Source organism: Tachypleus tridentatus, chromosome 13 (assembly GCF_004210375.1).
Source record: "Tachypleus tridentatus isolate NWPU-2018 chromosome 13, ASM421037v1, whole genome shotgun sequence".
Classification (NCBI taxonomy): Eukaryota; Metazoa; Arthropoda; class Merostomata; order Xiphosura; family Limulidae; genus Tachypleus; species Tachypleus tridentatus.
The window spans coordinates 80,084,826-80,110,344 of record NC_134837.1 but is presented as its reverse complement, the minus strand read 5'-3'; the positions used below and the strand labels follow the sequence as shown (position 1 = coordinate 80,110,344).

Here is a 25,519-nt window from a genome sequence, read left to right as displayed (position 1 = left end):
TTACTTTAATCTCTGTATCATTAACATTACCTAATGTAGAGGGCGTACTATTTTAACTAGACAACTGCTCTAGAATAACACGGTAGATAAATAATACTACACTGTAATTAAAATTTAACGTCAAAAACTTTTTTCCAGTATGAGTTTATCCCTACCAATATAATTTAAGCAAGCATCATTAACGGTAAAAACACGTGCGAAACAAGTCTCACAAACTAATAACTTTTTATCACTTTTATAAGTTGTTTTCGAGTTACTAGTTCACCACAATTTTAAACGGAATGTAAACCCGACACTGCACTATAACCCATTTGAGTTTTTCCTTTAGTATTAACTGTTACAGCCTCTTCTTAACCGAATTTGCTGAGAATGCAGACTAAAGCATCTGTAAAAGACATTAGTGCAAATACACAACCGGAAACAAACACAGAATTAAAGGCTGCTTATTGAATGAAGCCTGTTGTATTATAATTACACCTTCACTCGTGCTCTTCGGTTACATTTATGCTAAATTTATTCCAATCTGCATCACGTTTCTGCTATAATAAGAACTTAATCAGAAACACAAATGAACCGAAATGTTTGAACTCCGGTACAGCAAACACGTAATGTAAGTTATTAATTTAATACTTGATGGATTATAATAATAGATGTAACAGACCACTGAATTATACGCTTCGTTGTTTCATAAACTCTAGAACACTTTATAAGTTTTCGCTAAAAACCCCAACAGACCCGCACATGAAATTTGTGCCTTCTACTAATCGTGTGTGTTTAATATATATAATAATGAACAGCATCTAAATTTAACACGAACACAGCACGAACCTAGACAGCATGAACACTTACATCCTACTGTCCGCGCCACGAAACTGAACACGAAAAGTTGGGAGATGAGGCGTATCGCTAACCTCGAACACGAAGTCGTCCTTGTCTTTAGTCTCGTTCTCAGAATCTGACGGGAGACCTTCCCAAATATCGTAGCCTACTTCTTTCACGTCTGAGGGATTAGATAAAAATAATATTGATCACATTATACAGTAAGGAAAACAGGATTTAACACATGGTCAACACACTATTTCTTTCTGATACATTGACTGAATTAAGTTTACACTGAACCGTTTGCTCTCAAATCAAATACGTAAACCAAATACACCAATACATTGTACAATGTTTTGTAATTGCAACAAAAATTTCGTATTTATTCAGCAAATTTTTCTACTATTTAAATCACATATCATGTTGCAATAAACATGTTCTTTAGGTATGACAATTACATTAGTTCATGGGCAAGTTTCCATGAACAACTCAAAAAAATTGTTCATGGTTTGGTACAAACAATGTTGAAGCAGCAAGTCACGTACGAGATTGACTTTAGTCTATATAAAACTATTAAAAACACGTCTACTCTAATTTTCTGCTTAAAAGAAAACGTGAAATACAACAGTAGCCTATGTATATAAAGAGGAATAATTATTGGTCGTAAACCTTTTCGATAAATAACATTTAGTCTCTGATAAAAATATATTTGGTAAATTATATATTTTTTAAAATCATTACAGGTATCCCAGTGTTCAAAATTTTCTCTACGTTTCATTTGGTTTCAATACAAGCAAATCGAAACAATATCCGATTCAGTTTAATTAACCCTTATATATATTTATTACACAAGGGTCATGCTGAGAGGTCACTCTTATTTTAATCTTTTTGCTTTGCTTAATTTCTGTCCATAGTTACTCGTGGGCTGGCTATCTACCCTTGCTGTCACAGACTACAGGAAAGGCAGCTAGTCAAAAACACCCAACGCCAACTATTGGGCTACTCTTTACCAACGAAAAGAAAGATTCAGCGTCACATTAAAACACCTTCTACACTGCAAAGGACGGCGTGTTCGGAAACAGGTTTCGATCCAGCTAGCTATTTTTGTGACAAATGATGTATATTAAATCCACAGTTAAAACAAATGGTATCTGTACTTACGTATCCTACTACAGGTTCTTTTACATGCGCCATTAGCACTTAAACTAACCTTTATTAAAACTGCAACAAAAATTAAAAAGACTAGATTTTCACAGTCATCGTTTGAATTTAAAATTTTAAAACCAACACTTTGATGAAGTTCTAGATTGTTATTTCTTATAGCCAGAATGTTACCCTAAGAGACACAGGTTGCTAAGAACGAGTCATATTGTCACTTGGCAAATTTCTTGAACTGATTCATACCTGAACAGTTACATCATTCGTAACATTAAACAACAGAGAAAAAAACAGACACATTACATCACACTTGAACAGCTACATCATTCGTACCAGTACCAATGTGTAACATGGTCGTAACATGACACATCACTTTACACTTGGAAAACTACATCATTCGTAACAGAAGCGGTACTTGGCATGATATCATCTGAAATCCTGCATGTTAAACACGTGGAGTAAACAAATTTCAGCATGGGTCTTAACATACGTATTTGGATTTTTTTTTAAATAGCAGAGTTTTCATTTTCTCAGTACTGAATACGACACGACTAAACCAGGTGGAGGAGGGGGCATTTTATCGAACTGGTAAATATTTAACCACGTAATATTTTCTTAAAAAGTAACTCCCTGTTGAATTGTCAGATATGTAACGTACACTGACATATTTTAATATATGAAACTGCTTCAGTATTAGTTAAGTGCAAAGAACAATTATAATCTTAAACCAGACCTGTTCTTTCCTCGTCACAAAAGATTCGCTGTCCGAAATCATTCATGTTAAAAGTCATAAAACGGTTGAAAAAATGACGCTATGAAAAACAGCACATTAAAACGCAGAACGTGATAAAATGCATTATAACCTAGGCGACGTTTATTCCATAACAACTTCAAAGAAATGTTAGCTACTTGTTCGTATGCGCCAAACTGTATTATGAGTACATTAGGACATCTCAAGTCAGTTGCAATCTACATGATTTACGTGCATGTCTGTATTCAGACCACGTGCAACACTATGGTTGACTCTGCAGGATTACATTTAAACAAATTTTTTATTATCTGCACTCCGTATTACAGAAGCGAGCGAACTGGCCAGAAATATTTACACATACACAGATGTGAAAGAACATAGTATCACAGAAATATTTAATTATTTATATATAGGGTAAGAAAAAAATGTGGTATGACAAATTTAATTATATAACAGGTGTAAACGAAAAGTAGTATGACAAATTTAATTATATAACAGGTGTAAAACAAAAGTAGTATGACAAATTTAATTATATAATAGGTGTAAAACAAAAGTATCAAATATTTTCTTGTACATAAAACGTGTGAAAGAAAGGTAGTATCACAAATATTTGGTTGTACATAAAACAAAGGTGTGAAAGAAATGTACGATAGAAATATTTAAATATATATAAAACAAAGGTGTGAAAAAATGTAGTATGAAATATTTTATTATACATATAAAATATGGATATAAAAGAAAAGTAGTATGACAGAAATATTTAGTTGTACATGAAATAAAAGTGTGAAAGAAATGTTATATATCTAAATATTTCTCTGATACTAAAGACAAAAGATGCAAAATAAAAACTGTGTCATTGAATAAAAAATGAAGACAAAGACAAAAGATGCAAAATAAAAACTGTATCATTGAATAAAAAATGAAGACAAAGACAAAAACAATACGTTAGACAAACGTGTTTTTCGGATTGGGCTGTTAAATACACATATAAAATAAATCAACAAGCCGAAAAGAATGGAAGGGAAGGTATGTTAAACATCGGGAACATATAATGAAATCAAATATCTTGCAGTTAAAAGTAATACTTGTACATTTACTACATAAACGCTGCTACACTCATACAAACGCCAAATGTCATTTAAGTACGTCACACGCTTTATATCAAGTCGTGCCTTTTCTAAAACACGCAACATTTTTTTTTATTATATAATGTACATATTTGTATATGGTATGTTATCTAAAGTCCTGCACGTCATAAACAGTCTAGCACATTTTACTATACAAATATGCATTACAAATATAGTATGTGATCTAAAGTCCTACACGTCATAAACAGCCTAGCATTTCTGCAGAAAGCAGATTGACTTCGCTGCGCGTCTTATGGAAATAAAAAAATAAAAAAACACGAGTTCATAGAAAAAAGTGTGCGATAGGTGTATTTGTTTATGGCTGGTCTCTACTCTTAATAAAACATGACACAGTCGCGCTTTATAGAAGAAATGTAATAAAATATTAACCTTAGTGAAACTAGTTTTAAAACATGGCAGATTATATTTAAAAAATAACAACAACTGGCATTTATTAAAGAAAAACAAAAACTTTTAACTTATATTAAATAAGGTATTGTATAACTACCAGAAAATCACGTTCGCATTACTGCGATAGCTAACAATTAAAGTAAAATAAGGAACGTCATCTCATTGCAACTAACGAAGGAGTACCCTGTGTATCTACGTGTCATCTTCGGGAAGTGTCTAAAACGTTCACTACAAACTAGGAACAAATTTCTTCTCAATCAAAACCGTAACACGTTCTGAAGATTATCAGCGACACGAAATCTTTCCACTTGTTAAACCCTAAACAAATAAACATTAATCGCACTGTGCCTTTTGAAATCACTACCTGCACTCAAACTGACGGCTGAATCCGATCAACATTCACTTTTGAAATGACTGGTAAACTGGCATGAATAATGTTGAGGAGAAATTTTATTTCTCAAACAACATATTCTACACTAAACTGTTAAGAAATAATCACACTATTATTAACATTTCAAATTGTGACATCACTTAAAGAATAAAAACGCAGATTTATTGTATGTTATTGTTGAGTGGTTCTTAGTATGACTGAAATGTTCAACAATTGATTTCCATGGTGAACAGTATAAGTAGCTCTGACTCTAAAGTGAAACCAAGTGTTTAAAACAATTGAAATTTTTAAAGTCCGTAAAATTATTGAAATTGATAGCTTAATTTGAATTTTTCTCGTCACTGATGTCAAATACTTTTGGTTTGTTTTGAATTTCGCGTAAAGGTACACGATGGCTATCTGCGCTTGCTGTCCCTAATTTAGTAGTGTAAGATTAGAAGGAAGGCAGCTAATCATCAACACCCACCGCCAACTCTTGGGCTACTCTTTTACCAACGAATAGTGGGATTAACCGTCACATTATAACGTCTCCACGGCTGAAAGGGCGAGCATGTTTGGTGTGACGAGGATTCGAACCAGCGATAGCCTCGGATTACGAGTCGAGTGCCTTAAACTGCCGGGTCCAGGCACTTTCGATGTATTATCTTAAATATTATTTCCGTAACTGGGTCGGGTACTTTTGTTGCGTTCTATATATTGAGCTGACAGTTACTTATGTCATACGTCCAGTTTTACGACTACAAAGTCGGATTTTAGAGTCAGTTATTATTGTAGACTCAGAATGTAATCCAAGTGATTTATATTAGTAATTCACATATAAAAATATATATTTAAGTTCTCTAAATGCATGGTACTCGTATTAATTATGTAAGATAAACGTCTAGTAACAATCGCAGAATACATGTAAACTTCCGTTTGATTTATTTAGTTGACAACAGTACAAGTAACTAGTTATTTGATTCGTATATTACACCTATTTGACTTGAGACATTTCAATTTTTCCTATATATTACCTCACATGGTCAAATTTACTGTTGTTGAAAAAATACTTAACAGAAAAAGAAAAGAATTTCTAATTCCTATTACTTCCTATGCTTCATATCTCCTTCGAAGAACACGTTCAGTAGTTACGTTTTGTTGTTAAGATCTTACTAGACTTTTAAAATAAACTTTCACGTTGATTAACCCTAGAATTATTTACCTCATGGGCTTTTTAAACATTTTTAACGCATATGCAATATATTGCCTGCGAGTCCAAAACTTTGTTGATTACAAAGGATGCTAATGAGATACACATATGAACACCATAGGCTTATATTTTAAAAAAATCCACAGCTTTGTTAGTTACAGGGTTATTAATGGGATATACGTATTAACACCACAAGCTTTATTTTTAAAAAAAACATCCACAATTTTGTTGGTTACAGGGTTACTAACAGGATACACGTATTAACACAAGCTTTTTTTTTTTTAATACACAACACTGTTGATGACATGGTTACTGAAATACACATACTAACACCACCAGCTTAGTTTTAAAAAATAGAAGACAGTGAACCTTGTAAACGTTTTAGAATATCAGAGCAAGTTTAGATTCCTCTCCTCAACCAGATCTATACAGAGGAGTTTCCTCTGTACTTCACAAGGAAACTGAGGAATTCAAGCCAACTTATTTTGGTTATTATTCTTTACATTCGTTGTTATAACAAATAAAAACACAGAATTGCTCAAGATGGTGAAATACATGAGCTTTATGAGAAGTGGAGAGCAGAAAACGGGTCTCTAAATTGAAGGTTAAATCTACAAGAATTCCAATGAATAAATTATGACTCACCTAAACAAGTTGCTGAGCCTGGAAACAACCATGGTGTTTCTGTTTGTCCACTGAGATCATTCATATAGCCTGAAGAATGTAAAAACAATGTTACATGAAACTTCAACAATTATCTTTTTTTCGGGTTTTGTTGTAAATATTTACTTATTTATAAAGAAACGGCCTTTTTTTTGCTGTTCAAACACATTTTGCTTTCTTGGATTTTTTTAAGACCAGCTTCATGCTTTGTTGTTGTTTTTTTTTCTCCATTTAGGAATCACACCGAAATAGATAAGCTAAAATAAGCTGTCTTTTTCGACACAACATACATCAGTTATCTTCTATCTGTGCTTATATATGTAAAAAAAATCAAACTTCAACAAAACTACACTACTAATAAACAAGAAGAAAGTCAGAAATTGCTTTTAAAATGTCTGTGGTGGGTAAAATTAACAAAAATATCTTTAGTCCCAATCTTTTGGAATAACAGGGGCAATCCTTCTAACCCTTGGACTGTCCAACAATTCAAAACCTAGGAATTACATAAACCCCTTTATTCCCTTTAGAATAATGTGCGATCCTTCTAACACCTGAACTGCTAACAATCCAGCAGCTACAAATTAAACAAGTTCCTTTTGTTTCCTTTGGAATATGGGACAATCCTCCTTACTCAGCTACTATCAGTAGTTCAACATCTATGGACTAAATACACCCATTTCTGTTTCCTCTGACCCAACTAAGTGAGATGTATAAATAATATGTGCCTATTTTCTGCTGAGAAAGACAAAACCAAGAGAATATACAGTTTATAGAATAGTGTGAAAACACAGATAGTTCATGAAGTTATGTTAAACTACAATTTTGATTTCCTTCAACTTTCAGAACTAATATAAATATAATTTGTTTACACTAGTTTAAACACATTTATAGCTCTCATATGTGAAGGAATAACCGAATAGGACACGTTTAAAATGCACACTTATATTTCCAAAAGTAAAATTCACTATCTCTAAGTTGTTGTTCACTATGAAATAACAGGTTAATAAATTACTTAAAAACATACAATGATGACCAACTTTCCATATGTTCACTCTAGTATTACAAGGCCTATTAATAAAGGTTTCATTATTTTATTGTTTTTATATTTATTTCAGAGTAAAACCACAGCTAAGTTGTATTTGGCCTCTTGAAGCCTTGAAAATAATACTTGCTATCACTTAATTTCCATATATGATCTGTAGTGTAATGTAAAATAATACATCTCTTCATATTTCCTTCTTCTGACCAATACTTTTAAAACAACTTAACACTTACTCTTCATATTTCCTTCTTCTGACCAATACTTTTAAAACAACTTAACACTTACTCTTCATATTTCCTTCTTCTGACCAATACTTTTAAAACAACTTAACACTTACTCTTTCATACTTAACTTTTCTACACACTTATATTTCCATTTTTCAGTATACAAGTACTGAATTTTGTTGTTTGTTTGTCAGTGTTAAGTGCAAAACTAAACATTGGGCTGTCAGTGCTTACCACATGTATTGAAACATGATATCTAATGTTATACCTTTTCAAATCTACCAATGGGGACACTGATTCTGTAATTGGGAAATTTGTACACATTTAAAAAATGTGGTGCCTTTAATTTTACGCTCTTAAGCTTCATTAGACTTTGACTCTCTTCTCAACAGATGAACGACATCAACATATGATTATTTTAATGTTTCAGGTTAATGTCACTTAACTTTTATCTATAAAAGAAATTTATGTTTCCATAAATAATTGTGGTTTCACTTCCTAAAATCATTTGTTCCTTCTTTCAGATTTTTAAGCAATATTTAATTCTGAGAATTATATGACAGCCCATCCACCCCCCCTAGACTGTATGTATTGTATGGAACCCCATAAAAATGTCTGTTAAGTGTATATCCTAGACTTAACAGTCTCTAACAAATTACAGTACTTAACCTGTAACACATACCTTTAAAGAATTCCTCTAATATGGCAGACTTGCACAATTTGAGAGGAGTTAGTCCAGAGTACGTGGCTATTAAAGGATCAGCTCCATGAGAGAGCAGCAGCCGTACAATCTCCAAATGATCATTTTCCACTGCATCATGAAGAGGCCTAAAAAAAATTCAATTTTTTGTCAGATGATCTTTCAGCTTTTATAGTCTAATGATCAAGATTATTTTTCTATTCTTACAATTGAGGATACAGTAATATGATAATGTTTTGAATAAGACAAAGATAGTGTTCTTAACTTCATCATAAGAGATTCTAGCACTCTAAAGGTGGAATACTTCCAAATACTGGAGAATGACATGAAAAAACTGGAGTTTGGCACAACAACATACTCTGTTAGAGAGTGGTTAGTAATAATACTGTTGTAGGTTTTAGTGCTACAGAATTATTTTATTCCACAACAGGAATTTCTAGTGGTTGATCTAATGTGTGTGTGTGTTTGCACTTCAAGTACTACTGAGATAATCAATGAATGGTATTTGCCTTTAAAGTTGAAAACCCTTTAATTAACCTAGATTGCTTTAAAGACATATTGTAAGTGAACTTATAAATAAGGATATTTAACAAGTTTCTATTAAATCCTGTATAAAATCATACCTAAGTAGGTTATTTAATTTTTTCAGCTTTTATTTAGATTATTCTATTTAAGAATTACAATGGAAAAATTTCCTCTAAGTCTTTGTTGGATGTTCTCAAATTCTCCTTTAAAGAGGTTTTGATTTCCTGGTATCTAGAGTAAGACTGTAGTCAAACATTTTCCATAGAATCACAGAAAAATGCTAACTGATTTTCATAAAGTTACTATATAGGTTTTTAAACAAATGGATGTATAACTTCTGAACTGGTTAAAATGCAAGTCTTGACTGTATCCTCAGAATGTTACAAGATTTCAGACTTAGTTAAAAAAAAACAACAAAAAAACAGTAACTTAAACAAGGATCAAACCAAGATTTGAACGTTTTTAAAAAACCCTAAAGACTTCATAATTATTATTCCAGATACAAGCAATGGGATTTTAAATAAAGTAGAATATACCATCAAAGGGGAAACTATTCTAAGAAATAAGGATAAATTTATAGAAACAAGGAAACTGAGGAAACCAAACTTAAGGAGACACCACATTTAAAATTTAATAAAAAGACTGTCATTTGTTTTGAATTTTCATGCAAAGCTCCACAAGGGCTACTTGTTATCTGTCCCTAATTTTGCAGTGTAAGACTAGAAGAAAGGCAGCTAGCCATCACCACCTACCGCTAACTCTTGGGCTACTCTTTCACCAACGAATAGTGAAATTTGTTACCTAATGCCCTCACAGTTAAAAGAGTAAGGTGTGAAGGGGCTTGAACCCACAATCCTGATTATGATTCAAACACCCTAACCACCTAGCCATGCTGTGCCTAGACAACACCATAAAGGAGGAATTGTATTAAAAAAAAAAAAATTGACTAAGAGGGTTCACAATGAGTGGTTTTTATACGGACTCCCTAAGGTCCACAAAAGCAAAATTTTGGCACTCTTTTTTGAAAGTATTTGTACAAAATAAATATCTAATCAATGATAACTCTGAATCTGCTAATAACTTAAACGTCATGGAGTCATTGTTTACAGATACATTTCCAAACGAAATCATCGATTTTTTGTTCTAGCCTTGTGTTTTCCAAGAAAGAAATTGTACAGAATATAAATACATTTTAACTTTCTCGTTTTGTAAGGAAACCATCACATTTTATGTTTAACAGAGTAAAATGTATGAACAGATACATCACTGGATCGAGCCTTGATACTCTTTATTTCTTCTCTTCCTGCGCTTTCATAAACGTCTTATTTTGTAGTATTTAATAATGGAGAAACAGTTAACGTATTTCTCCAGCTGTTAAAACGTAAACATCTTACTAAAAGATTTTGCTGTCGGAAATCAACTGAACGATAAGCTGTCGTTATTAGACGTTCATGTCTTAGATAATTTTTTCTTTTTTTTTTTTAGTTTCGCGCAAAGATGCACGAGGGCTATCTAATTTAGCAGTGTAAGACTAGAGGGAAGGCAGCAAGTCATCACCACCCACCGCCAACTCTTGAGCTACTCTTTTACCAACGAATAATGGGATTGATCGTAACATAATGACGCCATACGGCTGAAAGGGCGAGCATATGTGGTGCGACGGAGATTCGAACACGCGACTCTCACATTACGAGTCGAACGCCTTAACCCATCTGGCTATGCCGGACCCTTAGATAATCAGAGTAAGCTTACCACTATAAAGTATTATAAACCCACCTTCATTGGACTTTATTCACACTGTAGAAGTTTCACTTCTTCATTTCCTAAACGAAATCTTATTGAACTTCTGTTATATCGTGAGATCAAACATTTTGGAAACAGGAGTTTATTTCTTTGTTAATCAAAGTTGCACAATGTGTTATTTGTGCTCCACACGGGTATTAAAACCTGGTTTTAATGCTACAAGCCTTTGGACTTATTGCTGAGATCAATAAACAAGTGTTTAAGATAAACTGTTTACCACTGTCGTTCCTAAACAGAATAATCCTCATCCACATCAAATAATCCTTCCGAGTTTGGTTACATGTTCAAAATAAAACTGTTACTTAAGTCATACCACACTTTGCTACAGTTTACGCGTGATCACTATGGAAACTAATGAACTTCTGCATATACAAGTTCAATTTAAACGAGTCTATAACAGAGTCTAGGTTAATTAAAAGGGCTCTTCATCCTTAAAGACAAACAACGTCTACTGAATGTCTCGCTAGAAGTATACGAGTGCACATGCTCCATGTCCAACTGGGGGCATTTTTAGTTCTACCAAATATCTGCTACGATATTACACATATTTCTCCATCACAGTATACACTGATGCACCAGTTCAGGGTACCAATAATGTATTATATCGTTTGCTCAGTTCGAAAACCTATCATAAAATGGACGCACTGGTATTTATATTATGCGATTGCGGTAAAGTTACTAAGGCTTTTTACCACCATTCCTAATTTATTTAAACTACTGATCAGAGATGAAGGTAGCACGACAGCAACAGCTTCCCACCCATCATCCACGATAAGGGACTGACTGTCACTCTTATAACGCAACCACAGCTGAAAGCTTATACTGTGATAGAACTCTTGTTTGTGCATGTAGGAAACACTGCAGCACTGTTAAATAACGTACCTTATCGCACACTGCCGACTTATAGTTTATTGATAGCATATTTCGCCAAACAACGATAAACGTTATACATCAAAATAGTGAAATGTTATTCAATAACACTGCAATCATCTCATCCCCCGAAATTGATTTTTTTAAAAACAGCAGTACAAGATATTTAATTTTTTACCCGAAAGAGTCATGTTCGTAGACCGAAAGATTCCCCACTTAATTAATCTTTAAGTATCATACAAAATTTGCTGGTTAAAGAAAAATAAAAGGTAATTACGATATCAGTTTTTATTCCGTATTTCATAAGTGACTTTACTCCTACCTTATTCCTCCGATAGCGCTTGCACTGACGTCACTACCGTGCTGAACAAGAGCGTTTGCGATTTCAAGGTTTCCACGTGAGCAGCACTCGTGCAGAGGCGTGTAACCTGCGTTGTCACGAGCGTTGACATCACAACAGTTTGTTTCAAGACAATAAAACACCGCTTCCTGTAAATTTAAGCGGAGTAAAAAAACATTATTAACATCAACAGATACTCTAACTGATAGGGATGAATATACAAATATTCTGAATTAATGTTGTCTCTGGAAATCTTGTAACATAATATACAAATTACAAGAAGAATGGACTCGATTGTGTTTTTACCTACGAAATACAATAAAGAGAGGTATAACGAAGAAGTTATCAGCCTCCGATATGATAGTATGGTACATAGAGACCTACCTAACACATTCCAGTATGATAGCACGATACATGAAAATTACTTACCAGATAGCCGAGTCTGGAAGCTCTATGAAGCACGGTTTCCCCCAGTGCTTTGTTTACCATTATCCGTTTCATTTCAAGAGGGGCGCCATTGGAGAAATCGAAGGATATCTGAGGAGAAACGGAAGAAAAAATTATTTAGCTCTCAGGTAACCCATCGATCTCACAGCGCAAATCGTTTTACGTTGCGCAAATACATCATATGACGAACTTGTTTTTCATAACGTTTTTAAAATGTAATTCTTGACTGTTTGTTTTGAATTTCGCGCAAAGCTACGCGAGGGCTCTCTGCGATAGCCGTCCCTAATTTTGTAGTGTAAGACTAGAGGGAAGGCAGCTAGTCATCGCCACCAACCGCCAACTCTTGGGCTACTCTTTTACCAACGAATAGTGGGATTGACCGTAACATTATAACACCCCCACGGCTGAAGGGGCGAGCATGTTTTGTGCGACGGGGATTCGAACCCGTGCCACTCGTATTACGAGTCAAGTGTCTCAACCACCTGGCCAAGCCGGGCCTAGTTCTGGACTTAATTAGATGGAGATAAACAGCATCTGAGAATTACATATACGTTTCACGTATCTCCGCTGTGATGAATACCCACCCCTCAGGAACTGATATAACGAAGAAATAAACACAATTTCGAAGATGTTTTGTTTCTTGGTGATGAACATGGATTGCTTTTATTTAACAATTAAGGTCGTTCCCTCCCTTTTTAAGCGTTGAGTTCTCTCAGCCACTCAGAACATGAAAGCTATGTCCATTTCTTTGCTACTAACACTTTGAATAATAAAGATTTACGAACTTTTATCATTTTTAAACCGTGAACTTTAAATCAGAATATTTTGTTCGGTTTTATTGCTCACGTTACTTGCGATTTCGCTTGTTATAAAAATCAGTCAACGTAAGCGTATGAACATGGCCTTACATACACTTTTCAGAGGTTCCAGTAGGGTTTAATCTCAAGGCGAGCTCACCTAAACTTTGCCCATACATAGGGCAAAATGTTTCATGGAAGAAAAACGTACCCTTACACGAACAGCTGAAGCCGAGCTGTTAGGGTTAGCTTTGAAAGCGAGCTTAAAATAGTGTCCGTTTAAACGGTCTGTCAGTGAAAACCCCGTACTAACATAATATTTCTGCATTATATAAAACCCCGGTAAAATCATAACTCAATTACTATGTCACTTTCTCTGCTGAAGTAAGTAATCCTTTAAAATGTGCCCATATTTTACTACAACAAACTATGGTCCACTTCTATCTAATACGACGTTTTTAAAATTGGTCGCAAATATCAAATTATAAGCAACTAAAACATAGTTTGTCATGAGTTAATCCTACGCGTTAACTGTTTAATTAAGTGTTTTCCAAATGGGGCATTTCAGATGGGGTGTGGTGTAAGTGGTGGCTAGGGGAGGGCCTTTGGTGGAGAGCCAGAAAATAACTACAGAAGAATTGCAGACGACGATAACCTGAAAAAAAAAAAATCTATCGCTTTCTCCTCAAAACTTTAGTTTTCGGTCTTGAATCTACTCACTAGTTATAAACATTTCTCATTTTAAAAAGGGTGTTAAAAACAAGAAAATACAAATGTCGATTTATCTGTTATAGCTTGACAAAACGATGTTAATGTGAAGGAATGTGCAACGGAAACTCTGCCGAGTCCGGAGGGCGCCACCATTTAAAGTTTGTAGAAACAAAAACACTATTAAGGGGTAATGTTGTGGCCTATTGTAAGTTCGAGGCTATTTAACGCATCGTAGCTCTGTTTTTATAAGAACATTATGTTTAGTATTTCTAATTTAAAATGTTTGTAGCTTTAATACATTTTAATTCTCCCCAACCATTCGCACACTTTGCCCGATATGTATAACCTGTTCAATATTTTATCATTTATCACATTAACTCTTACCTATAGTTTATTAACTTAAAATGTTGGAAACACACCTTATCATATTTAGTTTTAGTTCTCTCTTCTTTACAGTTCTCCACATCTGCTGTCTCCACATTCAATGATAGGTCAGATTTTACTGGTTTTGTTTTCTTCCTTTTGTATGGTTTTGGTATCATATCCAATCCTGATTTCAATCTCTTTCTTCGAATTGCTTGGCGACCATTTTGTTTCTTTCGCTTTGAATGCCAAGACGAAGTACATCGCGACATTGGCGTGTTAGTTTGGGTGAATTTTAACGCTGAATCAGCATTCCCTTCCTCAGGATCTCTTGTAAAACCTTCATCTCCAGAACCTCTCTCTTCCACGTATACATTCTTTAACAGATGTTTTCGGAGATTTCTTTTAGTTCTGACTTCACGAACTAATTCATTTTCTCGTTTTTTTGTATTAATGTATTTATTGTTGTTTCTACATCTTCTAGACAAGTTTCGATTCAGTCCTAACAAAATGGAAAACAAAACACTCTTTAATATGTCCTTACTTTACATTAGGATACGATGTTAACGTGCATTAACTGGAAACTCTTACAAATGTTGTATTTCTTGAAAGTGGTTTTTCAACAGACTTATTTTCAATTACGCAGTTTGTTGGTTTGTTTCGGACTTTTGGTGAAAAGCTATACAAGAGCCCCTCTAAACATATCCCTTTATAATTGTGAACGTGAAACGATTTGTTGGTTTGGTGTTTTAAGGCACAAAGCAGCTACGCTATCTACACCAAACATCCGGTAAAAAGTTAAAATTAAAAGTAAATTTAGTAAAATTCATAAAAGGAAATTAAGGTAAAACAAAACAAAGTTTAAAACACATAAACAGCATAAAACCAATGTTACATCTAGTCTATAGCGGTAAGAGAAAAACTACAGTAATACAAGTTGTAAAGGACTCTCTGTAGCATAATTGTAATTATCATAACTCGCCAGGAGGACTAACAGTCGTTAATCACCTGAAGTTGGCCTTTCCAGTCCTGGTTTCGAGTTATTTGCTAATTTCAAATTGAATTAGTTGGACTTTGATTCTTAAAAGGGAATCACATTAAAAAAAGGTCTAATGTATAAATTAAAAAACTTAAATACACTAAAAAGATTAATGGCCTTTAAAAAACTAAAAACATTACCAGGTGTCATCATCACCAATAATACTGTCTGACGTTATGGTCAAACCTTGGGACAGAACATCTTTAAAATGGTGCCGTCGTTGAGAGTTATAATGACGGCAAGACAGTAAAATGTGGTTTACTGTGACCTGAGTGTTACACAGACAACACATTGGTGCATCAGTCCCAGATAACAGAAAACGATGATTTAAAAAACTGTGAGAACAACTTATTTCCGATTCTTACGTAAGCAAGACGGCCAAAGTCCAATATAGGGTTTTATTTGGAAAAGCTTGTTTTCACGTTACTCACTCCAAGTCGACTGCCAATTGGCAAGAATCCGAGCCTTGAATACAGGACCATAGTCCATGTATGGAACAGGTACAGCGGTAATAGTGCCAGAACAGACAGATTTTGCTGCGGTGTTGACGAGCTCGTACCCGCGAATATCAACGTGGCTCGGTATCCATAAAAACTGGATAGAAGCAGATGTTAAACAGAAATTGGCCAGTTGGTTTTGAATATCGGCGAGAACAAGGTGTGAACTAACGTGAAGCGATTCCAGGGTCAGTAGAAAACTAAGCGAATCAGTATAAATAGTGCAGCTTCAGTACTGCTTAGCTTCTGTGCGATTCAGGACAAGAGAAATGGTGTACAGTTCAGCAGTGAACACAGAAGCTGTAGAGGGGATTCTGGGCGCAACCACCGAACACAACAAACTATGGCAGAGCCCACACCGTCATCTGATTTCGAACCATTTGTATAAATAGAAATGGAAGGATGGCTCAAAAGATGTTCAGCAAATAGAGGGCAGTATTTCCAATAGGGAGTGTCTGCTTTTCTCAGATAACCTAAAGATAGGTCACAATTGGGGACTGTAAGAAGCCATGGTGGGATGGACTGGCTAGTAGATACAGCAATGTTATCCAAGGACAGATCCAATTCATCCAACTGCGCCTGAATACGAAGACCAGAAGAAGCAATGGCAGGTCATCTGTTGCGAAAAAATATGGCCCACTGAGGAAGGAAAACACAACCCCATGTGGGATGCTTTGGTACGGAACAAAGTTTTGAAGCATATAGTAAAGACGATTGCAAACGATGGAGGTGCAAAGAAGGTTCATGAGACTATGTATAAGCTCTGAACTGAGGAAGTGCAGAAAGACCCAATGCAGAGCCGAAGTCCTTCATGATGAATGGGGTCCAGCATCTTTAAGGCCGAGGTTCTGGCACAGCCATAAACCAGTGATGCATAGTCGAGTTTCGATCGAATAAGAGCATGATATATCTTTAGCATAGAACATTGATCTGCTCCCCAAGTGGTGGAAGAGAGGGCATAGAGGATGTTCAGTGCTCTTGTACATTTGACCCCTAGCTACTTGATGTGTGGTATAAAAGTCAGCTTATGGTTAAAGATAAGCCCCAAGAACTTTGGCTCAGGAACCACAGGCAGCACAACTCCACCGACACAGAGTTCAGGATCAGGTTGAATACAACGTTGGCAGCAAAAGTATATACAAACGGTTTGAGAGAGTGAGAAGTTAAAGCCGTTTACTGTGGTCCATTTCAGTAAACGATTGAGGGTCTATAGCTGCTGCTCAATATACCTCATGCTCGACGATTGACATGAGATATGAAAGTCGTCGACAAAGAGCCCGTTTACAACAGTAAGAGGGAGTTGTTCAGTATTGGCACTAATCTTTATACTGAAAAGTGTGACACGCAAAACACAGCCCTGATGGACTCCAAGTTACTATAGAAAAGAATGGGAAGGTGTCGAACCCACACGGCTTGGAATCTCCTGTTCATTAAAAATAATTTAATAAAAATGGGCAAATGGCCACGTAATTCATACATATGGAGGTCTCGCAAAATGCAATACCTCCATGTTGTATCATAAGCCTTCTCAATGTTAAAGAATATTGGTACAAGATGATGTCGATTGAGAAAGGCTACTCTAATTGACGATTCGAGTCAAATCAGGTGGTCGACGGTGGAGTGCTGTTGTCAGAACTCACACTGGATGGGCAAGAGGAAGTTGTTTGATTCGAGGAACCAAACAAGACAAGTATTAACCATCCTCTTTAAGGTCTTACAGAGGCAGGTCGTCAAAGCAATTAGACAGTAGTTTGAAGGAATCTTGGGATCCTTCCCAGGCTCAGAGAAAGGTAGGACAATAGCCTGGCGCCAGGCAACAAGAAAAACATTCTCCTGCCAGATCCGGTTAAAAACAATCAGAAGAACAGCAAGAGAAGATAAAGATAGATGGCGCAGCATTTCATACTGTTCATCATCAGGTCCAACCGATGTACTGCCAGACGATGAAGGGCCAGTTTGAGTTCCACCAGTATAAAGGGATGATTGTAGTCATAAAGGCAACCAGCTCAAAAGGAAAAAGGTGATCGCTCTGCCAGAGTCTTAATAGCTAAGAGGTTGGAGGAAGAAGAAGTGCTAGATACCCGGCAAAAGCTTTCACCTAGAGTATCAGCTATTTCCTGGCCATCAGAGCAAGATCCACTGATATTTCGAATCTTGTCCCATATGACTTTGGAACTGGTGGTTGTGAACTTAATTCAAGATTCCTTCTGGCTTTGACGTCTTACCCACCGAGCATGTACATGGGCCTGCTGGAAAGCGATGCAATGTGAGATACCTACCAAAAGTATCCCAGGCTCGTTTTTTTATCCTTCTGTGCCATGTGGCAGGCAGGATTCCATCACGGACGAGAATATCGTGGAAAACGTGTCAAGGTTTTAAAAATACATTGAGCAGCTGCTTGTATAATACAGTCAGTTACTGCTGCCACACAGTCGTCTATTGATGACTTACAGACAATGACAGGATCAAGTTCTGCGAGAACGGTGAAAGAGGGCCAGTTTGTTTGATCCTGCTTCCACCGGGGCACGCAGGTCGGCTGGCATTAATCACAGCCAATTTCTCCCAATATTATAGGAAAATGATCACTGCCTAATGGATTATTGTCAACCCTCCATGAAAAATGGAAGAATAGTGAAAGGGAACAAATTGAGAGATCAGTAGCAGTAAAGGACTGACTAGGTGCATGAAAATTAGTAGAAGAACCGCTACTGAATAAAGAAAGGTTGTGATCAGAGAGCATACGCTCTACGGACCGACCCCTCCTATCAATATCAGCACTTCCTCAGAGAGGATGATGTCCATTAAAGTCCATCGGGATTAAAAAGAGAGACGGCAACTGTTCAATGAGAGCATCAAGGTCTGATTTATCTTAAGTCTCCCCAGGCGACAGGTAGAGAGAACAAACAGTAATGGTACAACCCAAGAAAACACGGATGGCTACGGCCTCCAAGGGTGTGTAGAGTGGCAAAGACAGGGTGGGCACATGCTGGTCAACCAATAGTGCCAACTCTCCACGCATTCGTCCATCACACAGCCTGTCATTGGTGTATAAAGAAAACCGCCGAAAGGTAACTGTATCGGCAGGTTTCAGAAATGTTTCTTTTAAGGAAATACATACAGGATGGTAGGAAGCAATCATTGTTTTGATGTCACCCAGATTAGAACGTAAACCTCGACAGTTCCATGTATCACGTATCAAGGTCCCATTTTTTATTTATGTGTAAGCTAATTGGGTGGAGAACCCTTCTGTTTACAACCACACCTTTTTTCTTTACTATATTTATTCGAGGGAAGTCTATCGACCTCCATGGATCCTGCCCTGGGTCGACTGGGCAGGTCTTTGCTGCTGGAAGAGGATTTCAGTCACTGAGGACGTAAACGAATGATTGTTTGGCATCTTGGGGCGGGAGAAGAAGATGTACCCGAGGAAATGCTTGTACCCGGAGCCAAAGGAAGTGGATCTTGGGATTTGTTGGAATGTATGTAAGGCACAGAGATGGGTATTGAAGTTGATTCATCAACTTTTTAACCATGAAGGTCAAAAGACTTTTCATTTGTTTTGAGAACGATTCTTTTGGAGGCACGGAGAGATCCGCCTGCACTCTTACTGTAGTAGCGGAACGAAGTGCAGCAGCATACGTCCGAGATGAAGCGGTGGACATCAACTTTCGAGCTTCAGGGTAAGTAATGATTTTAATAGTTTTCAAACGCAGTAACTCTTTTTCTTCCCACCATTTAGAGCAAGAACGAAAGTAGGGCGGGTGAGAGCCATTGGAATTGAAGCAATGAGGGTCCGTTTCGCACTCATAGGCATCATGGTACTTTCCACTGCAACGAGCATACATGAAGGAACCACGACATGACATCTTCGAGTGACCAAACCGCTGACACTGAAAACATCTGAGAGGGCTTGGAATGTACGACCGTACCCTACAATTAAGATAACCTGCTTAGATGGTGGCAGGTGGACATGGTGATATAAATGTCAAAATGAGAGCATTGGTCGGCATCGTAATTTCATCTTTGCGAGTAGAGAAATGTCTCACTGCAAAATCTACGACTCGGGGATATTATTCAAATCTCTCTCAAAAATAACTCCTCGTGATGAATTCAAAGTAGCATGAGGTGTAACCTCAATAGGTATATCTCCAATCACCTTTCAACACAAGAGGAGTTCACTGTGTTGAGATGTGAATGTTTCCATCAACATGCCACCAGATCAAAGCTTCTTAACTGACTTTGAAGAGCCAGCAAGTCCCTCTTGTCCCTTCTGAATGTAAAAGGGAGACATTTGCCCTAAAGTTTTGTCTGAAAGAGAAAGCAGTATGAGAAGATTAGGTAAAACAGGTCTTGCAGATGTTGAAGATTGCTGCACAGAATCTTCAAGACGTGGTCGTTTACCTATGGACTGTTTTTTCACTATTTTATTTAATTTATGTGGAGGTTCCATAATAAAAAAGGAATATTTCGGTGCCATCTGACCCCACTCACTATGGAGCCCGATGAGGGGACGTACTACAATGTCAAACAATGAGCAACGCCAGTTTCGTGAGCACTATACTGAAACGCCAGCATCAGATACAATAGTCAGTGATGACGAGAAAACCTACTTGTAGAGAAAAATACATATGTAAAAACGGCTGGTTTGGGTTGAGAAAATTTTTATGTAGAGAGGAGAACAACGTTTCGACCTTCTTCGATCAACCCATACCAACCGTTTTTACATGTACATTTTTCATCAGATACAATGTCCACAACACCTGTTGAGAACATCCAACACTGGTACTTGGTTGATCCTAGCCCAAGTGGACTAGCCGATTGACCCAAGGCCGCTCGTCTACAGCAATTCAAGGCCAAAGTGGTGTGTTAGAGTTGGACCCCTCAACCACCAGGATACTCTCCTCCCCTGCATGGATCACCACGCACGGCAAACACGTGGGTGGATGTTTAGATCCCAGAGAAGGTAACCAGATAGAACAGAACCTTCCCTGGGAGGTTCCATCACCACGTACAAGAATCCACACCAAGGGAAAACTGAAAGGAAGAAAGCTAGTTAAAATCACCCGCCGCAAACTCCACGAGATCGTTTACTTACATGTTAAACAAGAGCTTTAATACATACCATCTTTTGAACGAATTTGTTTTGTTTTGAATTTTGCGCAAAACTAAACGTAGGTTACCCGCGCTAGCCATCTGTAATTTATCAATAATAGACTAGAGGGAAGGCGGCTTGTCAACACCACCAACCGTCAACTCTTAGGCTACTTTATCATCAACGAACAACAAGATTTACCGTCAATTAGGACGCCCGTATGGCTGAAAGTGCGAGCATGTTCGAACCCGCGACCCACAGATTGCAAGTCAAGAACCCAAACAACCAGGCCATCCCAGGCCCCTCTTGTACAAGACTGGCAAAAAATCTTGAGAAGGGTTACGTTTAATGCTCAATCATTAGCTTACGGATTTGAAAATGAAAATATTACAATATACATATACCAGCATTCATCTCTGTAAATTCACTTACTGTATAACTAACTAATGTAATTCTGCAAAAATCAAGAAACGACATCTACAGTTTTAATTTTCAAAATGTGAATTAGAGAAAAAAATGTTCCAAGAAGCTGACAATTATTTGTAAGAAATAAACCATGGAATAACATCCTATATAGGATTACTCATCTCTGAAGAAACGCTGAATGAAAAATAGTTAATGACGTCAGTTTCACAGAATAATGGTTGAACCAGACTAGTAATTACAATGGTTAATTATTTTATGCATCAACTGTTTCATCTTAAGTCTGATGATTGTTGAATTACATGATAACTAGAATATTATAAAACAAACAAAAGTAATAACCAATTTAAAACAAGGAAAAGATACACACAGGACGATTCAAACTAACCAGTTTGATTCCTGGTTCGAACTCCTAACACTCTGGGTTGGAAGTCTACGAACTGGTGTCGACGTTGCTGGGATCTTGTGCTCACGTGTTTTTCTTGAAGAATATCGAGGAGACACGTTACTTAGAATGTTACAAGATAATTTTAAAAATATTTGTGTATACAATACCAATATATAAGGCTAGTGACATAAACGAGAATTGAACAAGTTTCCAATGCTGTCAGCTAAGACACAATATGTCACATCCAGTTTAAGCTAAAATTTCATTAAACAACGAAACTGATTTTCGCTATCACTGAAAAAGGATGCCTTGTGTCTAACTCTTTTAACCAGTTTTAAACTACTTAAGGCAAACATAGGCAATTGATACCTTATTGAAGCAGAGATAGATTATAATTATTAATATAATATTTATCGTTTTACTTCATCGCTGAATTATATCTACATATATATGTAGAGATAATATTAATATTGAAAAGTAAAATAAAATTTTTAAAAACTATATTATATATATACACACACACACATATATAGATACATACTCACACAGTTGTAATGAACCTACAATTAACCATCCTATGTACAAATTTATGACAATTATGTAAATCCAGTACGGTGAAAAACTGAGTTACTTATTATTTATATAAACAAAGTATAACAATAACTCTCGGTCTACAAAATGTCACACCACTGTACGCAATCTACTCTGCACTACATACATACCTGTTGACGATCGATCCTTGTCCCCTATCGCAGCGACTTTCTAAAAAAACAAAAACAAACATGGCTAATCACCGACAAGGGCGCAGAAATGTAAAGTTAACTTTAATAACTGTATCATAACGTTACTTATCTACAAACAGAATCATGCGTTGATTGGAACGGACTCCTCACAGAAGCTAACAGGACAATATGGCTACCACTCTACAAGCATGTCCAGCTCATCAGGGCTTCGCTTTGTTAACTTGATCATATCCCACTATTTGACAAACATTACCTAAATTTTCAAATATTATTTAAATTTTATATTATTGTACAGAAGAAACCAAAGGGAAGTAGATATGAGTACTTACAATAAACCCACACGGTATCATAATTTATTTGTTTAATACCTCGAAGAAAAAAACACAAGTATGAATTCAGGTAGTTACACGGCAATTATCTTACATGTAGTAACATGAGTGTAGATTTCATTGATTATCGTTCTACATGGTGGATCACTGACCTTGGCCTCAATAAGTACCACTGCTCATGAAGTGTTTCCTCAGTGAAAATCTGAGAGGTATCCGTTACAATTTAACTCTACTGTTTCAAAAGCATGATCAGTTGATGACCAATGGGTGACTGAATCTTAACCTTTCAAATGAGCTTCCCAGATGGTTCCAATGACGTTCTATAGGCTCAGATCTGAGTTCTGGGTGGTTTAAGTTAAAGCTGGTATTTTCACTTTGAAAACTAAGCGTGGGCCACAAAAGTTATGTTGTAGAGGCCATAATTTTACTGCAACAACGAGTTTCTCTGTGAACTAAAAAACACTGCCATCAGTATTTAGAAGTCCAGGTACTTTACAAACAAGTCTCAACTTAATACACAGAACTCAGTATTTTAACCATCGGATCACCACAGTTGACAAACACAATGGTGTTAGATTGTTCACCTAAATGTCCCTACAACCGTATTTGGACATCATTTCGAAGATGGATTAAATAACACAACTATTTCGAAAATTGTTCGTGTCGGATCGCCAACTAAATCCTAATTAATTTTCAGCACTTAAATTATATATTCAAGCACAACTTGTTTACAATAAACCTACCTATCAATTTCTTAAATAAAGAACTCGTATTCCTGTCTCATAAAAAAATACACTTGATAAATTACCTGTAGTTTATAGAGCACTTCCACATCACAAAATATACAGTATTTGTGTATATTTGTAAACCAACATTTTAAACATGAATTATTTATATTATACAGCTTCTGAAAGTGTAAAAACGTTATTCCTTATGTCAGTCCTCATATAGAAGCTCCCTTTATGGGTGGCACATTGTATAGATCGTACACAAGGTGCTCATTCACTTGTGACTATCAGATGCAATTAAATCTGTGAATTTGTTGTGAAAGACTATTTTTGACACTATTTCAGAACTTTAACAAATGAAAGTTTCTCTGCACAACATAAACGACTCTCGATACAGTAATCTTAACGTCCTGTTACATCTGAATGTTCATGCATAGCAAGTCGCATGTAACTAAATGCTGCAAATATTTCAAATACCGAAGTACAATGCTTTCGGTAGTCTATAATCTCTTGTCTCTGAAATTTACCTAGTTCATACCATATTAGAGTCTTACTTAGAAGTTTAACAGCAATAAGCAACTGATGTACCTCATTGGCCCAATTATAAGGCGATGTGTTTTTATTAATGATTAAACTATAAAATTCATTGTTGCTTTATAACCGCGGCCGACCACAGTTTTTCACCCTACTCTAGCCTGTCGCATTTCTGAATATCCAGATAACATCCGCCTAAGCATGCGCACCTGATGTTCTCTAAAGGTCATTGATAATTCTTGCGACTAATCCACCTGCAGGCTGTTTGGTTTAGTACTGATTTTCCGTATCCCAAAAAAGGGATGTTTTGGTATTCATTTGTGGGTATCGCCTTATATTCTACGTTGCCCTATAATCAGGCCAATATGGTATTTCAATATTTATAACTACCAGTTATTTGTAATACATACCTCATGTGTTGGGACACTTATGTAAGAACAATATTTTGATAGCCTATATGAATGATCAATAACTTTACTTCAGGACACATACAGAGACGTACTGCACTGTAAATTAGCTTACGTTTTGTAAACTTTTACTTTTTTTTGTACAACCAGTACAGAGCTATGCTACCCAATGATCTATGTGTTGTTTCTTTCCACTTCGGGGTATCGAAACTCAATATTTGGTGTTATAAGTCTGCCAAACTTACCACTGTGCCAATAGGAGAAGCGCATTTACCTTTAATAAGAATGCACAACGGGGATATAGTAATAACTCGAATATAAATTTTATCTCAAATTTTTAAAATTATAAAAAGCTGTTTTCATAAAAAAAAACATTTACAGTTTACTTTCCGTCTACCAACAAATAAAGATTGAGGTGATCCCACCCTTGAAGACCTCACATTTCACCGATCGTGAGAAATGCATTGCTGTTTGAGAATCAATCTGACAACTTTCATATACCTTGACCTTGAATCACTTTAGAATATTCAACATTGTTCAAGATATCAATCTGTCAAGATTGTTTGAGGTTGTCTCAATAGGCAGGGAGTAATCAACCAACAGATTTTACAAAACAGAGATAAGGTTAAGTTCAATTTTTACCCCTTCAGTATATTTTCCACAGTTCATACTGTTTTGCACACAAATGTTGGTTGAGATTGGCCCAATAGGCGCGAACAAACACACATTTCGTATTTATAAACACATATTACAAAGATATCGTTAATAGAGTATTTAAACAATCACTAGTATTAATACTATAATAGCACTTGGCGTTTCGAGTCTCAATCCAATACGACACAAAAATGAAAGAAAACAGAGTAAAATCGAGAAAATAACATGTAAAAGTTCATTAATAAAATCTGTTATTACGATCTCGTAATTTTCTCCCCTTAATTACAATTTTAAAAGTATATTTTGAAATTGTGTCCAACACACAACAAAACCATGACACCTCATAACGATAAG

At 36.0% G+C, this 25,519-nt stretch overlaps 1 protein-coding gene across 5 annotated transcripts in view; it reads right to left on the bottom strand.

Annotated features, from left to right (window-relative positions):
- LOC143240344 (uncharacterized) overlaps window positions 1-25,519 on the bottom strand; it is a 96,559-nt gene that overhangs the window by 1,087 nt on the left and 69,953 nt on the right. For 4 of the 5 annotated variants that reach the window (XM_076482614.1, XM_076482615.1, XM_076482616.1 and 1 more), the window contains 8 exons: window positions 22,493-22,532; window positions 21,771-21,863; window positions 14,388-14,833; window positions 12,443-12,550; window positions 11,996-12,162; window positions 8,458-8,603; window positions 6,492-6,560; window positions 850-1,000 (listed from right to left, as the gene is read on the bottom strand). In XM_076482614.1, the coding sequence (XP_076338729.1) occupies window positions 850-1,000; window positions 6,492-6,560; window positions 8,458-8,603; window positions 11,996-12,162; window positions 12,443-12,550; window positions 14,388-14,833; window positions 21,771-21,863; window positions 22,493-22,532 (1,220 nt within the window). The remainder of the gene's footprint in view (window positions 1-849; window positions 1,001-6,491; window positions 6,561-8,457; window positions 8,604-11,995; window positions 12,163-12,442; window positions 12,551-14,387; window positions 14,834-21,770; window positions 21,864-22,492; window positions 22,533-25,519) is intronic. The other variant, XM_076482618.1, reaches the window with a different exon arrangement.